Below are 21,895 nucleotides of genomic sequence, written 5' to 3' on the forward strand. Positions count from 1 at the left end.
ACTGGTCTTGCTTCCTCCTTTCTGCTGCCCCTGGGGCCCTGAGCCAGGCAAGCCCTTCAGCCTGTTCAGCTGGCAGAGCAGTTCTTGCTACTTTTCCAGGGCCTCGCCTCGCCTCTCCTCTCCTCCTCCAGCATCAGGAATGCCATCCTTCAGTTTACATAAAACGGGTCTAAGGTTTTGTAAGTGGGTCCATATCGAGTGTAGATGGCCAGGTTTTGCTAGCGGGGGGCTGCAGATGTGGCCTCTGTGAGGAGAGGCCAAGAGCTGCTCTGTGCTGGACACAGCCACTTCCAGATGGCTCCAAGGGACCCACTGCAGGGCACGGCTGAGCCCCTTAGTGATGCACCTCCGGGAAAACATATTTAACAAAGGGCAAACCCACTGTGTAGCAGTGTGAGGGGAGCGAGGGAAAAAGTGAGAGACAGTGGTGTGAACACGAAAGTCAGAGAAGAAGGAGGGGATGGAGGTGCTACAGGTGCTGGAGCAAGGATTGCCCTGCAGCGCATGGAGAGGACCGCGGTGGAGCAGATATGCACACTGCAGCCCACAGAGGACACCATGCTGGAGAAGGTGGTCATGCCCTGAAAGGACTGTGGGCCGTGGATAGCCCATAGGGGAGCAGTTCTTGAAGAACTGCTGCCCATGGAAGGAGTCAGACTGGAGAAAAGTAAGAGGAGAAAGGAGCAGTGAGGAGGAACTGTTGTGGACTGACTGCAACCCCCATGCACTGACTGCAACTCCTCTGCACTGCTTGGGGGGTGGTGGGGAAGTAGAGGAGTTGGCAATGGAGGGGTGAAGTTGTCCAGGGAAAGTGGTAGGGTGGGAGGAACACATTATTTTCATTTTGTCTCTGTTTCTCACCATCCAACTCTATTTTTAATTGGCAAAAAAATTAAATTAATTTTCCCCATGTTGCAACTGTTTTGCCTGTGACAGTAAATGGCAAGTGATGTTCCTGTCTTTACCTCAACTCACAAGCTTTTCCACCTTTTCTCCCCAGTCCAGGGGCAGTGAGAGAGCAGCTGGGTGGGCCAAGGTCAACCCACCACTGGATAACAAAGTGTCAGAGACAATTCTGAAGTTTTCCCCCTCTGCCCTCAGGAATAAAATCTGTAAAATCTTGGGGACAATGTCTTTGAATGGCTGGATAGTCTGATAAAAATTGTGACTTTTTTTTTTCCTTCCGGGGAAAAAGAAAAACACAATCAACAAACGCCAACCCACACAAAAAGCCCGACTATTTGCCGAGGAAGGCACAGAGCAGCAGGGCGCTGCGGGTTCTCACGCTGCCGGTGCTGCTGGTGCTCTGAAACACTTGCAAGAAGCCAAGGAAGCCAGCTGGGTCTTCTGGTGCAGTCCTCTCAGAAGCGTGCGCAGGGCAGCGGTACCTGCTGTGTCACACATCCAGAGGGTGACGTCCTTGCCTACAAGACATGTTGCATCGATAGAAAAATCATAGAATTATAGAATCATTTCGCTTGGAAGGTGTGTACACATACGCAGGCACGTCGCAAGAAGAGCCGGAGGCCACGAATGCATTGCAAAGAGCAAGTTTTATTTTAGTTGCCTCTCTACTGGGGGATCTCCGAAGTCGCACCTGAGCTCCCAGGCAGAGGTGACACAAGCGGGGACGCGGGCGCTGGTGAGTTCAGCCCTGCTGGAAGATCGCTGGGCCTGCTGAGCTCGCCTGCATTTCAAGGCTTCAGGCAGGTGCAGCCCCTCGCTCTTTCTCACAACAAACCAGGAATCTCAGACGCAGTGATAAGGTGCCTGGAGTTTCTCACAGGCCTATGTTACCTAACACAGAGGTTCTACTCACCAAGCACACAAAGTCAGTAAAACAATTAGTGTGATATATGTGCTTTTTCTACAGACAGGTCCAAGTCACTTAAGCGTATTACATTTAACCAACCTCCTCGCCAAATCTTCCGCTACGTTCCCATACAGAAGGGAGCCTGAAGATCATGGAGTCCAACCATAACCTATATCTAGTACTAAACCATGTCCCTAAGAACCTCATCTGCGCATCTTTTACACCCCTCCAGGGACGGTGACTCCACCACTTCCCTGGGCAGCCTGTTCCAGCGATTTACAACCCTTCCCGTGAAGGTATTTTTCCCGATACCCAACCTGAACCCGCCCTGGCGCAACTCGAGGCCGTTCCCTCTCCTACCCGCTGCAGGACCAGCCACTGTACGTTCGCACTCCGCACCGAACACTTTGCCCCCGCGCTGGCTACTTGAACCCGCCTGCGGCCGCGGGTGGGACCCGGCTCCCCGCAGCCCTTTCCCCGCGTGGGGGCTGCTGGTTCACGAGCAGTCACCATGTCCGCAGCTGGGGGGGGGAGGTCGCGCCCCGTGTGGCGGGGCAGCCCGGGGCCCGCTCCTGCGGGGTTGTGGAAGAGGCGGCGGCCACCGAAAAAAACGCGTATTCGCGCTTCCCCTCAGCCCTGCGGCTCCGCCCCGCCTCCTGCTGGGCCTCTGCCGGGCCGGGCCCCGCCCCGGGGCCGCGGGGAGCGGGACGGGGAAGTGTCGCTGGTCGCTACGGGAGACGGGGGGAAAGCGGAAGCGGGCGGGGCGGTGAGGCGCTGCGCTGGCGCCCGCTCCCGCTCCCGCTCCCGGGCTGCCGGCCTCTCCCCGCGGGCCGGCCGGGCGGCGGCGGAGCTGGGGCCATGGGCTGCTTCTTCTCCCGCCGCAGGAAGCCGGCTCAGGGCGGCCAGCAGCAGCAGCAGCAGCAGCAGCAGCAGCAGGCGGGAGCCGGCCAGGACGCGGCGGGCGTTGAGGAGAAGGCACCGCAGTACAGCTGGGACCAGCGAGCCAAGGTAACGCCCCGGCCGCTGTTCCGCACCGGCCGCGGGCGGGCGCCGCCGGGACTGGCTGGGGGGTGTGTGTGTGTGTGTGGGGGGGGGGGGGGGGGTACCGGGTGACTTGGGGGGCAGCCCCTCGCCCTCTCGCCCTCTCCTGCCGCCGGGGCTTTGCGGGGCTGTGGCCGCGGCGGGGCCGCTGTGCCGGGCGGCGGCTGGGGCACCGGGGCCGGGCGGGGAAGCCCCGGCCGGTCGCTCGCCTCCCCCGGTACCGCTGTTACGGTTCGGTCCGAGCGCTTCAGTGCGTTTATTTTGAGGGAAAAAAAAAAAAGAAAAAAAACGTTTAGCCTCAGGATTTTACCAGGCAGTCCCGAATCGCGCATGGGGAGAGGGCGGCCCCGGCGGTGTCGGTGGGGTGGCGGGGCCGGGGCGGCCCCCACGGGTGGCGGGTTCGTGTCTGTCTCCCCCTCGGGATTTCGGGCGCAGCTCGGAGTCCCGTGGGTGCGTGTTTCAGCGGAGCGAAGCCCTGTCACGGCAGTTAGCGGGCGGCCGGGGAGCTGCGTGTGCTGGGGGAGCCCGAGTACCCGCGCCCGGGTGCTCAGGGGCGGCACAAAACTCGTGCTTTGTGTCCCGGCTGTCCGTAATTCTTATAAACTGTCGGTTATTCTTCCTGCTTGGCTCTTTAGGTTGTTGTATTTTGTTTGTTTTGTTTGTTTAGGTTCTGGTTTTTGGGTGTGTGTTTATTTAAAACAAACAAACTAGAGGAACTAGAACCCATCTGATCAGTCCCTGAATGACAGATGAAGACAAATCCTTCCCAGTGCTGTTTCCTCATACGTTGAAGGCGATCGCCAAGTCTCAAGCAGGAAGGCGCTTAAGTGCTGGATTAAATATATTCCCACCCTCGTTTCGAGTTTCGCTTCCTAAATACGTCATGACGTCATAGCCCTGCTAGGTCTCCTCTCCAGCTGCCTTTGGGTGGGGGAAGGAGAAAATGGGGCAGGCCATGAACTTAATTGATGTGGTTTTAACAGGCAAAATCCCTAAACCTTTAGGCCATATTTTGCAAGTATAGAAAAGAAAATGCGTGAACTTATTTGAATACTTAGCTTGCTTGTTTTTTTTAAACTTGGCTAGGTGATCCAAGGGTGTCAGACTCATTTTCACCAGGGGCCACATCAGCCTCGTGGTTGTCCTCAAAGGGCCGAATGTAATTTTTAGGACTACAGTCTTTAAAGGCAACCGCGAGGCTGATGTGGCCCCCAGGGAAAATGAGTGTGACACTGCTGCTCTAGGGTGTCCCTTAAGTCTTCCAAGTAGATTAAAAGAAGCTCGGATGGAGATGAGCTAGAGAGCATGTGCATGGCCCGGAGGAATCAGTTCCTTGAGGATAAAGATGGTTGATCTGTGTGGGGCTTGTTACTTGACTTGCTAGTGGATATTTGCAGTGTAGGGTTGGAAAGAGAAGGGCAGCCTGTTACTTGTACAGAGACTATTCTCGCAGGGAGAAGGCTGTAGCAAAACATATTTTAGAGCAGCAGAACAAATTTTACCTCTGTGCAAAAGTAAATTACTAAATGAGCATTTGAAATAATATTTAATTTTACAGCAAATTCATCAGCTAAAGCTCAACTGATACGAGACTTTTTATCCAATCTGCTGATACAGCACTAACTTCTAGAACTAAAAGGAGGAAAGTCAGGACATAGAAACATTTGATTCAGAGAACAGCCAGCCTTGTTGCTGCAGAGATGACTGTTAACATGCTGGAAGTAGGTTCAAGCTAACAAATGAGGCTATCACAGCACCAACAATCCATCTCTCTGGAGAGGAGAAAAAAAAGCATGTAATATATTGCATGTGCAACAACTTCCTCCTTTTCTATAAAAGACTCTTAGAAACCAGAAGAATCAATGAGTTTTGGCTGTGCTGCTGAACTGCAGAAGCCGTCAAATTAGCTGCTTGATTCTGTACTGTGCAGCTGATTCTGTACTGAACAGCTTTGTGATATTTAAACCCGTTTCTTTTGCTCTTTCATTGGGCTTTTGGGCATACACTTAGTATGTTAAACCAGGAAAGCAGTACTGAGACACCTGGTCTAAGGTAAAGGAATACTGAGCACTTAGAGCACTAAACTTGTTGATGCCAGTTTATATTAAATGATACTAAGTCAATGTTAATGTAGTAGCTTTAAGTATTGCCTGTGATACTTTATTCTGTTCTCTGTTGCTTTCTTATTTCTGATGCATCACATATACTTCTTCATTTCACAGTTTGTGTTTGTACACAAAGTTAGATTGAAGTCAGTCGGATAACTTGCAGCATCAAGGCTCCTTTTTGTTCATCAAGTGCATTGAATTGTATTCTGAACCCAGAATACCTCAACTTTATCAACAGATGTGCTAGTGGTCTGTTAATTTTTACTTCCTGTTACTTTTAATGGTGTATCGACGCACCATTTGGGTTGGAGTGTGTTTCTCATTGTAGCCTCTCCTACTCAGTGATGCAGTTCTGGTTATATCGTGGAGTCCCGCAATCAGGTTTGGCAACTGTCTGCTATTCTTGTAAGCTGTCCTCTGTATGTTCTCACAGGTGGGTAAGCCTTGCTGCTCAGACACTCCAGCTCTCTTCCTGTAAACTAGTGCCATGCTGACACTCTCACTGTAGGCAGAGAAATGTAGGCACACTCGTGTGCACGCTTGTCTAATTGGGGATGTGAAGAGAGGTGACTGCTAGCTGACAGCTGTGCTGGAAGAAGCTCTGAACCTGAGGAGTTCCTCCAGCGAAACTATTTCTTCTGCTTCTGAAGGACAGCATTGCTAGTGTAGTCTATCTTAATTATGTTCCTGTGGCAAAAGATGAGTAATTGGTACAGTCTGCTAGTGTAGACCTAGCCAAAGAGTAACATGATGATATTGTAGTGACCATATAGTAGTTCCAAAAATGGACCATGTGGTAGAAAACTCTAAATATAAAATATTATAAGATGCGGATAGTTGAATCGATATTAAGGAAAGCATATGAATTTGATGGGCCTTTTTAGCTTTCTATGTAACCTCATTTAAGTGAGGACAGAAGTCTGTGGTTTTAAGGTACACAAAAAATTAATCAAATTCAGATTGCATTGTAAGTCGTCTGGGATCTCTGTAATGCTTGCTGACCCTTAGGTTCAGAGAACTGTATGGACATGACTTGTGGTGCAGCAGAAGAATCAAAGGATCAGCTTATCTTGAAAACAGAAGGAAAAAGGCAGAGTATTCAGTTTCTTGCTGCTCTGGAGTTCTTAGCCCAGCTTGAGAGAGTCCAGTGCAGAGCCACGAAGATGATTAAGGGAGTGGAGCATCTCCCTTATGAGGAAAGGCTGAGGGAGCTGGGTCTCTTTAGCTTGGAGAAGAGGAGACTGAGGGGTGACCTCAGTAATGTTTATAAATATGTAAAGGGTGAGTGTCACGAGGATGGAGCCAAGCTCTTCTCTGTGAAAGCCAATGATAAGACAAGGGGCAATGGGCATAAACTGGAACACAGGAGGTTCCATTTAAATTTGAGAAGAAACGTCTTCTCAGTCAGGGTGACGGAGCACTGGAACAGGCTGCCCAGGGAGGTTGTGGAGTCTCTTTCTCTGGAGACATTCAAAACCTGCCTGGACGCCTTCCTGTGTAACCTCACCTAGGTGTTCCTGCTCCGGCAGGGGGATTGGACAGATGATCTTTCGGGGTCCCTTCCAATCCCTAACATTCTGTGGTTCTGTGAATAAGTAGAGCACAGTTCTTTACAGAGTCTGTTCTTATCACACCGCATCCTGGGGACTTGTTATGTGTTGATGTTGTTGGGCTGTCACGATAGTCCCCTTCTGACCAAGAGTGGGAGAGGAACTTGGTGGTGCTCAGCCCTCCTCAGCCACATTCAGCAAGGTTTCTACCTGGAATGTAAGACGTTATTTCTGCTCCTGATCTCCCTTTTCCTCTCCTACCTTACTACTTTCCTTGTGACTAACATTGCTTACATGCATGACAAGAGTGATAGCTACAGCAGTAACTGAAGATGGGCACGTATAGACAGGAACTGGGGTTTGGTGTCTTGTGATGGCAAATATACCCACATGCTGTCACCTTCTCTGCAGAAGAAATGCAAAAACCTGCATTGTCTGTCTTGCTGTTGTCTCATCTTCAAAGAAGTAGAATTATATTAGTTACTATCGCAATGGCATTTAAAGCTTAGAGGGAATTTCCTTCCCGGATGATTTTTCCTTTTAGAAGGAACAAGTAAGGTTTTGTTTTATGTCAGTTGCCTTGCAACTTAACTGCTTTAGTTGGTAGGAAACACACAGCTATCGTTGCTATATTGGGCTGTGACGGCCATATTCAAACAGTTTACAAAAAACTCAGAGGTTTAACTTTCTACATAAATCGTAGGTAGTCTTTTGTTAGTTACCTTACGTTTGAGGATTCTGCTAGAATGGTCTGAGCTGATGTGGGCATTTTGAACTATCTAGATCTCATTTAGATAGCGACTTCATATTTTATTTTGGAATATAAATAAAATAACTTTTTTCTCTCTAACTAAACAATGAAATATTTTGTATTTAAATCCAGTGCACCTCCCTTATGCTTCCCAGTGCACCAGAAGAACTATCACTGTATTTCTGAAAACTAGTCTATCAACTGAGAAACAGTCAGTAGGTTCATATTAAACAATATTTCCGGTTAAGTCAGATGTAGGCATGTAGTAGCTTCCTTTCTTCTTCCTTTTTTCCTATCTGCAGTATTTGGCAATGGTTTGCCCAATCAGAAAAGTATGAGAATGACTGTTTTATGCTATTATGGGCATTCTGGAAGAGGAGAAAGATTGAAAAGAATAGAATGAAATGTGCTTTCAGACAGTTCTATTTGCCATATTTAAAGTCAAGGTGCGCAGGAGATGCTCCAGGATGAAAAACTGCATGCTAGTGACTGGAGCTTGCATGTACTGGCCCTCTTTGCACCTTTTCTTCTTGCCTAAGAATCTAGAAATCTGCCAAAGGTAACTTCAACAGTCTCCAGAGGATGTTGCAACTCAGTAATTAAGGGCACCAAACCCGTGCAAGTATGAATATGCAGAAGTGTGTAGGCTTGGGAATGCACTTTTCTTGCTTATTTCCTTCTGTTAATTTCCCTACTGACAAAAATAGCATGTAAAGCCTCTTAAGTTTGTGTGCCTACCCTATAGCTGCAGCTTTTAATGTCACTGGGTCAGCAGCCAGCTCGTGTGTCATCAACTGTAAGTCCATAGCTGAACTGCAATCTGTTGTGATTTGAAGAGATGGGGAATGATTTTTTGAGAATATTTAAAGGAGAAGATGTTAGTGTGTTTTAGAAAGACTTTACAAATTATTATTTGCTCAGCAGACTACACCCAGGTAACTAGGGGAGAACCATTAAGAACAGCAGTACCTTCTCGTATTTGTGGTGGCATATCATTGCTGAGTAAAATTCCATTCCTGATGGACTCAGTGAAAAAGTCTTGTTAAGACATGAACTCATATCAGAAAGAGTTCAAGAAGCTGTTGGGATTCTAGGTGATTCTAGGCACAGTTACTACTAAAAACCGTGATGGTTAGTACTTCTAAGTCTTCTTCCAAAAGGGAGGGGCTTAGTTTTGGTGCCAGTAAACTGGATAATGGTGGCTGAAGAGATGTACGTCATCTGCAGCCTTCACGTCTGGTATCTGACCTTCTTGCAAGATGAGTGTTTGCAGGAAGGAAAGCTGCTTAATACACTTTGCACTCACTGCAGCAGAACTTCTTAGAGTTCAAAGCAACTATGACAAACTTTTATTTGCCTTCGCTTCTCTCCTTTGTCCTTTAAAGTTCCTGCTCCTTGCAATTTGTCCTCTAGTCCTTTGTAACAGACTTATCAACGTCATCGCTGATAACCAAAGATGAGACTTCTGTACCTCTGAGGGGGAGAATATTGTGTAAGCAGGGATTACTTTTTCATCATCATATCTGGTTTAGGTTGCTCTATGGGAGTAATTCCTGAATTTGCACATAGCACTTCTGTTAGAAGGCTTCAACTTTTGAGCTGTGCCCGTATCAGTTAATGCACAACTCATATCTACTCCAAAAACTCTTTAAATTCAGATTAAAGCATTAAAAGTTGCCTTTATAAATACTATCATCATTTGGATTTATACCAGCCCGGGTACATTTAAAAGTGTATTAAGGGATAGAAAGTAGAGCATCTGTCTGGGTGTGATGGGTGGATTTGGACAAAGTTCTCTGAAGCTTTATCCAAATGTGAAGGATAAATAGATGAGTTATCAAACACTTGGTTTTTGCTGACTTGCCGGATGCTTAAGACTTCACAGCAAAAGTTTCACTAGATGAATGGGCAGAGAACTCTACATAGATTTCCATAACCATAGATAGGTTATGGTTGTGTGATGCTGCAGATATTATAATACCTTCTTCTGTTGCTTTTGGTTCTCCTAGCCTGCTTTTTTGCTACATTGCCAAGACAAAGCTTAAGCAGCAGTTAGTGCTGACTGTCAGGGGCAGGAAGGTGGATGCTTTATATATTAACCTGTTGATGATAGCTGCAGACTTCAGAGATGGTGAGCATGAAACTGTGATGAGCATATTAACAGCTGTTGGATGCATCCTCAAATCATAGTTCTGCCTTCACGCTCCTTTGGCGTGTTTCTTTTACCCAGGGGAAGTGAGACATTCCTATCTGCTACAGTGTCTTGGATTAGCCCCTTCTTGCATGGGCAATAACCCTGTAGGGGAAAGGAGTGTTAGATCTATTTCATTCGGTTTCTCCAGTCTGTACAGTGGTGTTAGTCAACAAATACTCTCAGTCTTTAAAAGGAAAAAGGCAAAGCAAAATTAAAGGAAATTGGCAAACTCCCTAGTGTGGTGAACAAACTGAGAAGTAAGAGTTGTGTCAGGGCAGAACTCTTAATTCACAACAGGAAAATAAAATTGAGCTCCCGAAACTGATAATAAGCTGACTTTTTACCATGAAATTCTGCTACTACTCTTTCTCAAGCACTCTCATTTGAAACCGTCTGTAAACTGTGCACTAGCTGACTGACCGATGTTTTTCACCCAGATCTAAATAAAATCTCAAGGTAAAGCTGAGGTTTCACACATCTCTGTAAAGGCTGCCTTGTAGGAAGAGCTAGTGCTGCATCAGAGGCTTTTCAGAGCAGAGGAATTTAGGAGGACACACTTAGGTGCCAATTTTCAAAAAAGCTGTAAGTTCTGGAAACTTTGAACTTCTTCTTCCTAAGAGAAGTAAACTTGTTCCTCTATACCCTGTTTTGGAGGCAGCAAGGCTGTCTCCCATATATATATATATATGTATATACACATACATAAATGTTGTAGTAGATGCCTGGGAAGAATGTGTCCAAAAGCAATTTTGACACCTATATTCTCAAGTATGATAGAATATGAGTATAAATATCTTGTATATGGATTAAATATGTGAAATTACATGACACTTAATACCTTAGAGTGTTTGAATCCTAATCATACTGTGTGGATGAATATCTGTGCCATGTCCCTTACCATGTGAGCCTTCTGATTTTATTCATAATTCTTCCAATTAACATTCCTGGATGTGCACTATTGGTATTAAATATGATTGATGGGAGATTTCTAGGAAACCATCTTCATTGTTTCAACTTGTATTTTGTTTGGAAGATTCATCAGCTGCAAACCTCCTTCCCTGTCCAGAGGTCAGACATGGTGTGTATAAAGGAGTACATTTTATCACTTGATAGAGACTCAGCTTCCATTAACTGTTCTGGACAAAAACTCCCTAGGAAGCTGGTTTAGTGAGTGTCTGGCACTCGCCCGTCCTGGTTTATGCCTTTTCTGGTCTCCCAATCGCCTCCGAATGTTTGAAATGCTGGAGAAGAGGAGAGGGAGTTTCTTACAAATTGGGCTATACAGAAACTGTTGTAATGCATTAACACTGATTATGGTGCAGCAAACTTTGGGGCCCTTGGTCTGATAATCAAATAGCAAGTCTGTGAAGTGGTCATGTGTTAGACTAATTCAGGTACTTCTATACTACTAAGTGCTATTTTAATAAGCTTTCACAAGAGGGCAGAGTAGAATTTACTCTGGGAATTGTCGTTGTCTTGAGACTTATATATATCTAGAAATGACCCAGCTCAGATTCCTTTGGTTATGACAGCACGGGCTGTATTATTCATGCTGTCCACTTGTATCACGTACCATTCTGGGTGCTGTGTGGCTCTTCAGTTGCTTCTTCCCAATGGAGAGTCCCAGGGAAAGCCACAGCCTCTCTCAAGCATCCCTCCCCAGTGGGGGATGCTGGAGCGTGGAGGCAGAGAGATCTGTAAATGTGCCCCCTGCACCAGCACTGCCCATGTTTGCTTGTTGCTCATAGCTAAAGCAATCATGTAGCTGACAAAAACATGGCAGTTGTTAGCAGGAGATAATGCTGTGGCACAGATAAGCAAGTACTTTGTGGTTTGCAAACAATATAAAGGAGATAGTGCTCAAAAGCAGCAAGGTTTCCTTGCAATGTATTGAGGTGTGGTAAAATATGACCAAGGCAGCTACTTGAAAAGGAAATACTTTGTATCTCTGGCTTTATGAATCTTTAAGTATGTTGGCCAATTAATTTATTACAGTTATTACGATAATACTCAGGACCATTATCCTTGTTGAAACAGTTTAGAGTCCACACAGAAAATTACTTGCCTCCGCTCTTTTTCTTTATTAGAGGGCAATCTGAGTCAGGGTTTTTTTCCTGGAGCATCTCAGAAGTGTAGTTTCAATTTATTGTCGTACCTTAATACTGTGCTTTCCAGTACTTTAGCTAAAAGAGCTTCTTCTGATCTTTCATCACTCTTTGGAAAGTTTTTTTGTCAGGTTATCCTGTACAATTCAGTGCTACCTCAATTAGTGTAAGACATTTAGCATTATAATGTCGTCTGTATGTGAAGACTTTAATGTTCTTTTTTCTTCTTCTTCTTACTTCAGGTTGACCCCAAAGATTACACTTTTTCCGGACTTAAAGACGAAACTGTGGGTCGACTGCCTGGAAAAGTAGCAGGGCAACAATTCATCATTCAGGACTGTGAGAATTGTAGTATCTACATATTTGACCATTCTGCTACAATCACTATTGATGACTGCGTAAACTGCCAGATCTTTTTAGGACCGATAAAAGGCAGCGTATTTTTCCGTGACTGCAAAGACTGTAAATGTATAGTGGCCTGCCAACAGTTTCGCACTCGGGACTGCAGAAAGCTGGAGGTATTCTTGTGCTGTGCCACCCAGCCCATTATTGAGTCCTCCACTGGTATGAAATTTGGATGTTTCCAGTACTATTATCCAGAGCTTGCTTTACAATTTAAAGATGCTGGACTAAGTATCTTCAATAACACATGGAGCGACATCCATGACTTTACCCCTGTGTCAGGAGAAAATAATTGGGGCCTTTTGCCCGAGGATGCTGTAGTACAAGACTATGTTCCTCTGCCCAGCTCTGAGGAGCTGAAAGCTGTCAGAATTTCTACAGATGCTATGAGGAGCATAATACCAATAACTCGAGGGCGGAGACAGAAAACCAGTGATGAATCGTGTTTGGTCGTGTTTTTTGCTGGTGACTACACAACTGCAAATGCCAGGAAGTTAATTGATGAGGTAAGTGACCTTTGTCTGCATTCAGCTTTTTGAATTTCTAATTGAAGTTTTCCTCTGGGCAGCCTCAGTGCTCCTTGAAGGGAGAAGGCAGAGGCTTTGTATGTGTACGAGCCATACCTATCTACTGCACTGTTTAAAACCTTAAAGCAAGGTGAGAAAGAGGCTGGAGCTCATCTGATCAGACAGTTGTTTTACAGCTGACATCCTGTGACTGGCACATCTACCTTCTGATAGTTCCAGTGTATTTTTCCATCATGACACACGAAAGCTGCATTCTGAAGACAACATGTAGTTGATTTGATGAACTTGGCCAGGTGTAGACTAAGTGATTGGCAATGCTTGCAAAAGGGGCATAGCCAATTAACTCGTTTGCATATTGCCCTGAAAGTCACAGCTAACAAAACAGCCTCTCCTGAAAGTTTTTCCACTACTAACAGAGACTTTAAAAAAAAAAAATTATGTGTTAAATTGTATCCCCCGTGCCACCCAGCATTGGAATTTTTTTTTCTGGAAGGGGCAGTGAGTGTTTGTCGGGGCTGGTCAGCTGTCTTCGATTACTTAAATAGCTGAAGTAGCTGGTGCTTTTTTTTTTTTTCTTTTTTTTCTTTTTTTTCCTTCCCTGCAAGGCAGCAGCTCCCAAGCTTGGCAGAGTTTGGAGAAACTCCAAACTGGGGCTCCAATCTGGGAGTGGCTGGCTGCTTGTAGCACCCTGGAGTGCCAGGGATGACAGAGCAGCGCCAGTAGCCATGAGCTACAGCTTCTGGGAGGTATCTGCAAAAGTTGCTGATCCCAGTGTTGTATGATCAACAAAACAACCCATGGAACTCCTTCCCTTGGGTTTTTAACTGTAAGGAAAGAAAGCTGTAGGGTGTTCCCATGCCCTGCCTGCCCCCGCCCCCGGTTGAATTTATATGGAATTGAGTTACTAACATCTGCTAGAGTGAAGGGAGATAAAGATACGTAAGGGTTTTGGGTTTTTTTTCCTGCAGAAGGAATAGCTACAGTAAAGAGGATAATAGATGTGTTCTCCTGTGTTAGTAGTTCTTTAGAAATTAGACTTAAGAAGATGCTAAAAGACTAGTTAGTGAGATTCTGTGGAAATCTTACTGCTCTGTAGATTAATGGATGCTTTGGAAGTACAAATACAGTTGCTCCTTCTCTACATGCTTTTAGTTTTGTATTAGATCTGAAGTAAAAAGCTGTGTGTGTTTGAAAGTTTGGAAGTTTTTTTTTCCAAAATGGAAAACTTCAGCAGTGGATAGATGAGAGTTTGAGCTAACGCTTGACTGAACCCTTGCAGACTAATGAGAACTAACTGCTTGACTCCAGATGCTGAAATGCTTTTAACTCCCATTAGTTTCAGCTTGTGAGGGATAGTGGGGGAAAAAACCCACAACCCTGAGCCATAATATAAAACAAAAACATTCACATTTACTCCTCTAGGTGCACTAGGGCAGAGGAGAAAATCTGGATGAATGGAATGAAAATAAACAGAAATGTAGAAAAAGCAAATGGTCTTTGAAAAGAGCAAAAAGGGTCCCTTTGCTCTGTGGCTTAATGTGTATGGGGAAAATGGGTCTACTCCAGGGTAATCTGGATATTTGAGCTGAACTCTCTCTTAGAAGCATTTTTAACATGAATTCTTTCTCTGTTAACAGATGACTGGTAAAGGTTTTCATCTGGTACAGACTAAAGAAGTCTCAATGAAGGCAGAGGAGGCTCACAGAGTTTTCCAGCAGCGTGCACCGGAATTCATTCCACTGCTTGAAAAAGGTCTGTTTGTGTTTTCTTTCTCTTTTTGATGTAGAAATCTAGCTGTCACTAGAGATTTCTGGAGAAGAAAGAGGAATGAAGGAGAAACTTGTGTTTCAATGGTGTAGTGTAAAGCCAGTTGAGCTGAGTTTTGGAAGCCTCATCAGGCCTTAAACCAGCCCAAAATCCCGAAGGCATCAGAAATGAGCTATTCCATATGTATTTTGTGGTTCTGCCTCCCCTCTAGCGGTCCAACCACATAGCTCAGGAGCAGTGGCACATGCAGATCTCTTTGGGGTGGTCAAAACAAGCTCATGCTTTTAGACTGTTTCTAATTTGTCGCCATTGTTGCTCAACCACTTGGATATTCAGTGTTTCTGTATACATATGTAAGCAAATCAGTATAGATGTGTATAAAGCAGGCAAGTGTTAAATTCCTGTTTATAACTGGTATTTCAAAAGCCTTTTTATTGATCTGACTGTAATTGGTTTTTGTCTGTTCCCGCAGAAGTACTGACATCTTGCCATCTGTTACATGCTAAAGCTCAGTACGCGCTCCCAAACTTAGTAGCAATAGGCAGCTTTTTTCATAGTAACACAAGAGGTCTGTGATGCTCACTGCAAGAAAAGGACAAAAGTCATTGTACTTATCAGATGACAGTCTAGTTTAAGGGTTATTTTGCACCCATGTGGGAAGAAATAATGTGTTCAGAATGAAACCAGAGAAAGGGGATCTGCAAATAGTGGGTGAGAACAAGTCTAAAAATCAGGCAGTTTGCTATCTTGAGACTGAAGCAAAAAAGCCTGAATGACTCAGTCCTACTCCAGATGTCTATGCAATGGCTCACTATTTGAGCAGTATAGTCTGACTCACTTCCATGGTGCCCTCTGCTCCCCAGCATTTTTGTGCAATTGCTGCCTTTCAAGAAGTAAAACTGGAATTGTGCCAGAGTCTCTGCAAAAAAAAATGAGCATGGAATTGCAGATATTTTCTTCTCAGATAACACACTACTTTGAAGCTGTGCTTAAGTGTTTTTAGTTCTTTATCCTGCATTATGGCTGCTCAGGCAAAAACCATTAAATGCTTCTTGCAAGCTTCACAATTCCCTATAGGTTGAGAAATTTACTGTTTCAATGCAAGCTTAAGACTAATGATGATTCTACATGAACCTGTCTTCTAGGCCCGGTGGTCGCTTTGGAGTTCAATGGAGATGGTGCTGTGGACGGATGTCAAAGCACTATAAATGATGTTTTTAGTGGAACCAAGGTAAGCTGGTGTGTTGCTTTATTGGCAGCAAATGTTAGAGAATATCTAGGATACTTCATGGTCAAGCTGTATTGTTGATGTACTGAATGATTTTTTTAGGTTTGTGAATAGTAAAATCTGAATATCCTGTTTTGTTTTGGTTTTTCGTACTCAAAACTCAAGTTGTTTGTTGGAGAAGAAAAATTGTCCTAGGAAAGAGAATCTCCATCTAAATCTAAATCTCCATATCTATTGAAGAATAGAAGATCTGCCCTTGAAACTGTTATTCCCCATAGTAGTAAAAACAAGTTCTATAAATGTAGTAGGGAGAGCTCTGCTCCAAGTCTTATGCTGAAGTCTGCTTTGTGACGTCCTAGTCTATTAAACCCTGACAAAGAGAGTATTTCAACTTTTTTACTGTGTAGGATATTGCAGAATGCCTTCCTTCATAGGCAGTTTTCTTTTTTTCTTCTGTCAGCTTGTTTTGCTGTAGCTTCTTTTCACCACACCTCCTCTTTGCTTGCTGTCCCCATTTCTCTGGGTGGCAATGTTTTGAGAAAGCATCCAGAAACAATGAGAGCATTCCTGATAAGGAGCAAGTGACAAACCCTTTGCTTTCAAGCAGCTGTTCAAAGAAAACTGGAATGTCTTTGGGACATAGTGCTCCTTGCTGTCTTTCCCTTCTGTTCGACAGAGTTACTCGAAACAAGACTGCCCAGTTTCTGGAAAACAGTCGTCTTGTAATAAGTCATCTCAAATGCAGCTAATGTTTGTTTTTTTTCGTGTTTGCTATTGCACCACCAAAAATCTGATGCATAGTGGGCCTTAATTTGGCTCACTGAGTCTGGAGAATACTAGAACTACAGTCTGGGCAGTGTTGTGATATTACTGACTCTTTCTGGTGACCCAGAAGTCACCACTGCAAATTTTACCATAAAATGGCCTCTTTAAGGAAGAGCTTACAGTGGCTTTTTGTAGTGTGGTTAGCGTATTTTTTTTGTATAGAACAAAGCTCATACTGGCTAGGTAATTCACTGGTTCTTCTAGACCTTTTTCTCAATTCAAAGACTGAAGTGATATTAATTATTTGAACAAAATTTATATTTTTCCTCACTAAAATATCTAGTGTCTATTATTGTAACACTATAAATGCACTCATCTGAGATGCATCCGGAAAATTCAAACTGCACTTCATGCTGTGTAGTAAGGATTGTTTTTGAAGGTGATCTGTAGTGTTTGGGTTTGGTTCCAAATGTTAAATTACTTACTGCATCCGTGTTTAAAACTTCTGTTTACAGCCTGGTTCCATAGTAAAATCTATCTCACTTATTAAATAGTTGCTACACTCAATTAAGAACAACAACTTTGGGCTTCCTGAGAAATATATGTCTTTATTTAGATAAAATGTAACTCCAAAATTTCTGATAAATACTGGGTTTGTGCATGGATAACTGAATATCATGAGAATACTTTTCTTTTTTTTTTTTTTTTTTTTTTTTTTAGAAAATGTATTTCTTTGTTTGGACATAATTTAGGCAGTAACAAATTTCAGACTTATTACTACCAGAAGGTTCAGGAATGTTCTATAAAATGGTTTTACTTCATTGGTGGCCGCTCTTAGTGTGCTTGAGAGTTGTTATAGTGCTCAGAAAGAATTACAGGTATCTTTGGTCAAGAAACAATGACAAAAGCTCTTACGAGGACATGCATTCTGCCAGACTTCGCGGGAGATTAATCTGCTTTTAAGCAGGTGGCTACATTTGCATTTGAAAACTACAGTTAAAAATGGTTATATTCATCTGTTAACAACCTTATTTTCACCAGTTTTTTTTTTTTTCTGAAATAAATCTGCTAAACAACTCTAGATACTCTAGTAAGGGTAGAAAAGTTCCTCAGCAATAGCACCACCAGAGTTTTTTGAGATCTTCAGAAGAAACGATGTGTTACAAGGAGAGCTCTATGCTGTGCACTTAAGCAGACTTCCTATTTGTGTGGAGTAGGTATGTCTGTGCTCTTCACCTCTGTTCTTTCTGGTGTGACCTTCTATGTTTTTTTGGCGTGCTTTCTAGTGTTGTTACTCTGTCTCATAAAATACTCTGGAAAATGTAAATTGTAATATCCTGGTAGGGAAGGATGCTGAAAGAAGGTATTCAACTGTTGTGACCGTGGTACCAATCACTGTCACACCAAACTGTCGAATAATTGGTAGATGCTCTCAAGTCCCTTCAAGCAGTCTACCCTGCATCCAAGCAACAGTCTAGGAAACTACTTGCTTCGTGATGATATATCTTTATCTTTTTTAATTGGAAATTTACTGGACAACAGGATATTAATCTTAAAACGTAGTTTAAGTAAACCAATTCAAGGAACTGTCGTGGTTTACATTCACATGGTGTTCTGAGCTGAAGCAGAGCAGTGGTGACTGTAGGAGCGGAGTCATCTGGAATAACCCGTTCCTACAACCCCAGTGCACTTCAGGACAGCTCAGTCGGCTGTGCTGAGACAGTGATGGTTTCCTCTTCAGGTACAGAAAATATAAGATGGACCTCAAGTTTTTGATTGAGGCCATCACTTGCATGTTGAGGTTGATGAATAGCCGCAACACTGTTACACTGAACTATTTGGGCATTGCCTAAGGCATTTGTAGTTCATTTGCTGAAAGCTTTAGAAGATGACTGTCCTAGAGCTTGGACTTTCAAATGTGTTGATCAGTTTTGCAAAATGCAAATTTAATCAAAATTATTTTTAAAAGATGATTACATTTTTTGAAGGAAATATAGTGCAAGGGAGACTTTCTTACAGGTTCTGCCTTTCTGTTAAAGGAAAGCTTAATGGTAGTATAAGGGGTTTTCGTGTTTGTTTCCCCTGCCTCTCCTGGACAGAGTTTGACTTTACTAAGCAAAATACATCTAAATGGATGCTAGCTGAGGCTGTGACCCTTGAATAATCAAATGAAAAACTTTTTATTCTCATCAGTGGAAGGCCAGGGTTACTGCAGCGAGCATGTCTGCCAGGAACAGGTGACAGTAACAAAGGGTACATCAGGGCTCAGGATTCTAGGACTGTTCTGTCAGACAGTGGAAACCAACAGTGTTGTGCCTCTCATGAAATGCAAGAATAAAAATAACCGTTACTGGCTGCAAATGAGCAAAGACTACTTGGACTTCTTTATTAATGATGCATAACTATTTTCTTGTTTAATAAAACAGGTTTTTGTATCGGAGAGCAAAGCATCAGCGTCTCAAGATGTAGAAAATTTCTACAACTTTGCTGACATGCAGATGGGAATGTGAAGTTTAAGAAGAAGGTGTTTGCGTACGGTTTGTCTCGGCACTTGGATGTCAGTTGGCGTGAATATTGCAGTAGTATGAGAGGTTTTGTCATTTGGTTTTGTATTTATCATATATCCCTTTTTATAAAGCTGTTGGTGATTTTAATACCATATTACCTGAACTGGAGTAAATGGCATAGTTCTCCATGTGTGTTGTGTTTGAAACTTGTCATTCAGCTCCAGAAACAATGGAAGTTTTCTACTAACTTTTTACAGTGATTTCTTAACTTCTATTGGCACTTGAATATTTCTTGTCAACATCTAATTGTAATGCATATTTGAAAAGTGCAATGCTGATCCAAATTTGATGCAGTAGTAATTGTTATCTTTAACTCAGACACATTGTTTAGAAGGTGCATTTATGTGAAACTTGCAGTTCAAAACTTTCCCACATGCAAATTTGTCTTCACTGGGGGCCAGGGAGGAAACTGTAGTTGTTGGCTTTTTCTGAAAGCCTTGTCTGAAATGAATTCTCCTTAGGGCACGCCTTCAGAAGCAGTGCGTGACTTGTAAAATGCACATCTGGCTTATTCTGCTTCAGCATCTTTTTTGAATAAAGTTGTTTGTAGCAGCATTTAAGCTGAGAGTTGTCACAACAGCATTCTGGTAAGTGAGCGCTTACCAGGCTCTTCTGGTTCGAGGTGAATTCTGAGCATCAGTGCTCTGCTAAAGATGCTCTAAGGTCCACTCAGTGTCGCTGGTGATACAGATGCCTCCTATATTCCCAAGTCATGTATGGGATATATGTGAGATTCCCTTGAACTCGGAGCAATAAGTCTCGGGCACCGTTGTTTGCTAGAAGGGACATCCAGCAGCCAGACAAGGGCTCTGGTGGTATTAAAAAAGCTCTTCCTTACTAGACCCCAGGAGAAGGGTTTTACACTCAGTAGTAATACTGAAAATTTGGCCGTAAAGTACTACACACTGTTGTAGGGTTTGTTTTGGATTAATTCTAAAAATGGATCAAAGAAGTGCTACTAGCATTTTGGGAGGTACATTTGAATAGTGATCAGTAAGGATGCTTATTTGTTATATAGTGCATATTAGAATGCAGATCTGTATGGATATTAAATACATTATTGATTTATTTGTGCATGTTACATCCTTACTTATTTTTCTACGTGACCACAAAGCTTATTTCCAGGTTTACGAGCCCTCTGTAGTACTTGAACAGCCTGTGTGTGCAGATGCACAAAACCAAATTTCTTAATTAAAATTGTGGCTTGCCAGTTTATGTAGCCTTTACAATCCATTGAATGGACTGGGGCTGTGTTGAGGTGCTAAACCAGTCATTTCCTCTTTATGGTCATCTGTCAAAAGGGAAGATCTTGTGCATCCGAACTGAAAATGAGTCTTGACTCATCAGTTTCACAGCTCTGGAACTCCTTAAGTGGGTGACTAAAAAACCATCTCTTTATAGTTTTTTAGAATTAGCACATGAAAGAATCTGTTCTCCTGAAATTTATAACTGTCATGCCTGAGAGATGTTCTGAGCTGTCATTTTGTTGCTACTAGGCAAATGCTTGCCCTTAGTTTAAACTATGTAACAAGAATATGTTCTTAGGACCTCTCGTTAAAGTTATGCACAGATTAAATAGGGAAGAATATCTCCTCAAGTCACTAAACCATTAGTGTACCGAAGGTAAGAAAAGAGTCACTTTTTGGAAATGTTTTTATTTGACAAAGTGAAATAAAATCAAACTACCACCAGAATATGACTGGTAGTGGAAATTATGACTTATTTGCACTTAGCCAGCCAGGATGTTTATATATATCTATATATCTATATAGATATATGTATATATCTGTGTGAGGAGAGGATGTGAAAACAGCTAAAAATCTTAGATGGGTCTCCGAAGTACTAGTGCAAGTCATCAATGAACATTTGCAGGAATTATTCTAGACACATACAGCAAATGTATTTTTTCTGGTATGGACAGTACATTAAAATTGTATAATGAATGCACTTCAGGACTGTCACTGTGTAATTTATCTGAATAGTGCATATATCGGAGCATCTTGGTTTCTAAACTTCTACATATATTATTTCCAAACTTATATGCTGACACATGATTATTCGTGTGTTTATAGTTTATTTTTGTATCATCAACCTGCTTTGGAAACAAAGTGCTAAATTGATTTTTGTGATTACTTTTTCTGGAGGACAGGATAAGTAGTTGAAAATTAATCTAGGCTTGAAACAACAGAAAAACTTTTCTACTCACTAGGAAAGAGCAGTGTTGTGGGGTTTTTTTGTTGTGGGTTTTTTTTTTTTTTTTTTACATTGATAGACTGCTTACCAACATAAAGAGGTTTAATTAAAAAAATCTAAATAATGAAGGAGTTTTTCAATCCAATTATTTATCTTTTGACTTCAATTTCTTGCTAATAGGTGTTAAGAACACTTCTAGCCTAAGCATCAGGTATTGTATGTGTTACAGAATGGTACGTGCTTCATGTAGTCTTTGTATGTTAGTTGTATAGCTTTTTATGTAATTTGTGTTGCACTGTGAATGTAATTCGTAATAAACGTTGAAAATCCAAAATCTGGAAGACTTTTTAAAATGATAAAATATTACAAAACATAATTACATTATCTTAAGTATAAAAACTGAATTCCATGTTTAAACAAGGACTTCAATAGAAACTCACAACTAATTGAGGATAAGCATTAACTATGCATTCATCCATCCTCCAAAAGAGGTGAATTTCTGACAGCAGGAATCTTTCCCCAGAGTCACAGAGGATATTATTAACTTTACACTGCAGTTTTCCTAGTAAAATTTGGAAGAAGGTATTGTTATATCAAGCTCTAGAGATACAAGTACAGAGATTCCTGGATGGAGATTGTTAAAGAACTTCTCCGTGATCTGTGTGTGCATGTGGTTACTGCTTTTTGGTTTTTAACTTGTAAAAGTTTTGTGGGTTTTAACTGTGCTTACCTCTTCGGGTACTAGATGCATGCTAGTGATGTACTCACAGCAAAAACCTTGTGGTGGTTATACTAGTCGAATTGTTCATTCAGAAAGCAATTCCTTTGAATATCCCATTTAACATCTGAAAATGGGGTAAAACCTCCTGAAAACAGGTGAACAT

General features: G+C 42.8%; 1 protein-coding gene across 1 annotated transcript; it reads left to right on the forward strand.

The window, feature by feature from the left end:
- The first annotated feature begins 2,624 nt into the window (after positions 1-2,624).
- Positions 2,625-21,324, forward strand: RP2 (RP2 activator of ARL3 GTPase). Its single transcript, XM_065646356.1, has 5 exons — positions 2,625-2,821; positions 11,805-12,470; positions 14,129-14,243; positions 15,404-15,489; positions 18,678-21,324. The coding sequence occupies exons 1-5, from the start codon at positions 2,672-2,674 to the stop codon at positions 18,759-18,761; spliced, it is 1,101 nt and encodes a 366-aa protein (XP_065502428.1). The 5' UTR covers positions 2,625-2,671; the 3' UTR covers positions 18,762-21,324.
- Positions 21,325-21,895: the final 571 nt, after the last annotated feature.

This window comes from Caloenas nicobarica, chromosome 1 (assembly GCF_036013445.1).
Source record: "Caloenas nicobarica isolate bCalNic1 chromosome 1, bCalNic1.hap1, whole genome shotgun sequence".
Taxonomy (NCBI): domain Eukaryota; kingdom Metazoa; phylum Chordata; class Aves; order Columbiformes; family Columbidae; genus Caloenas; species Caloenas nicobarica.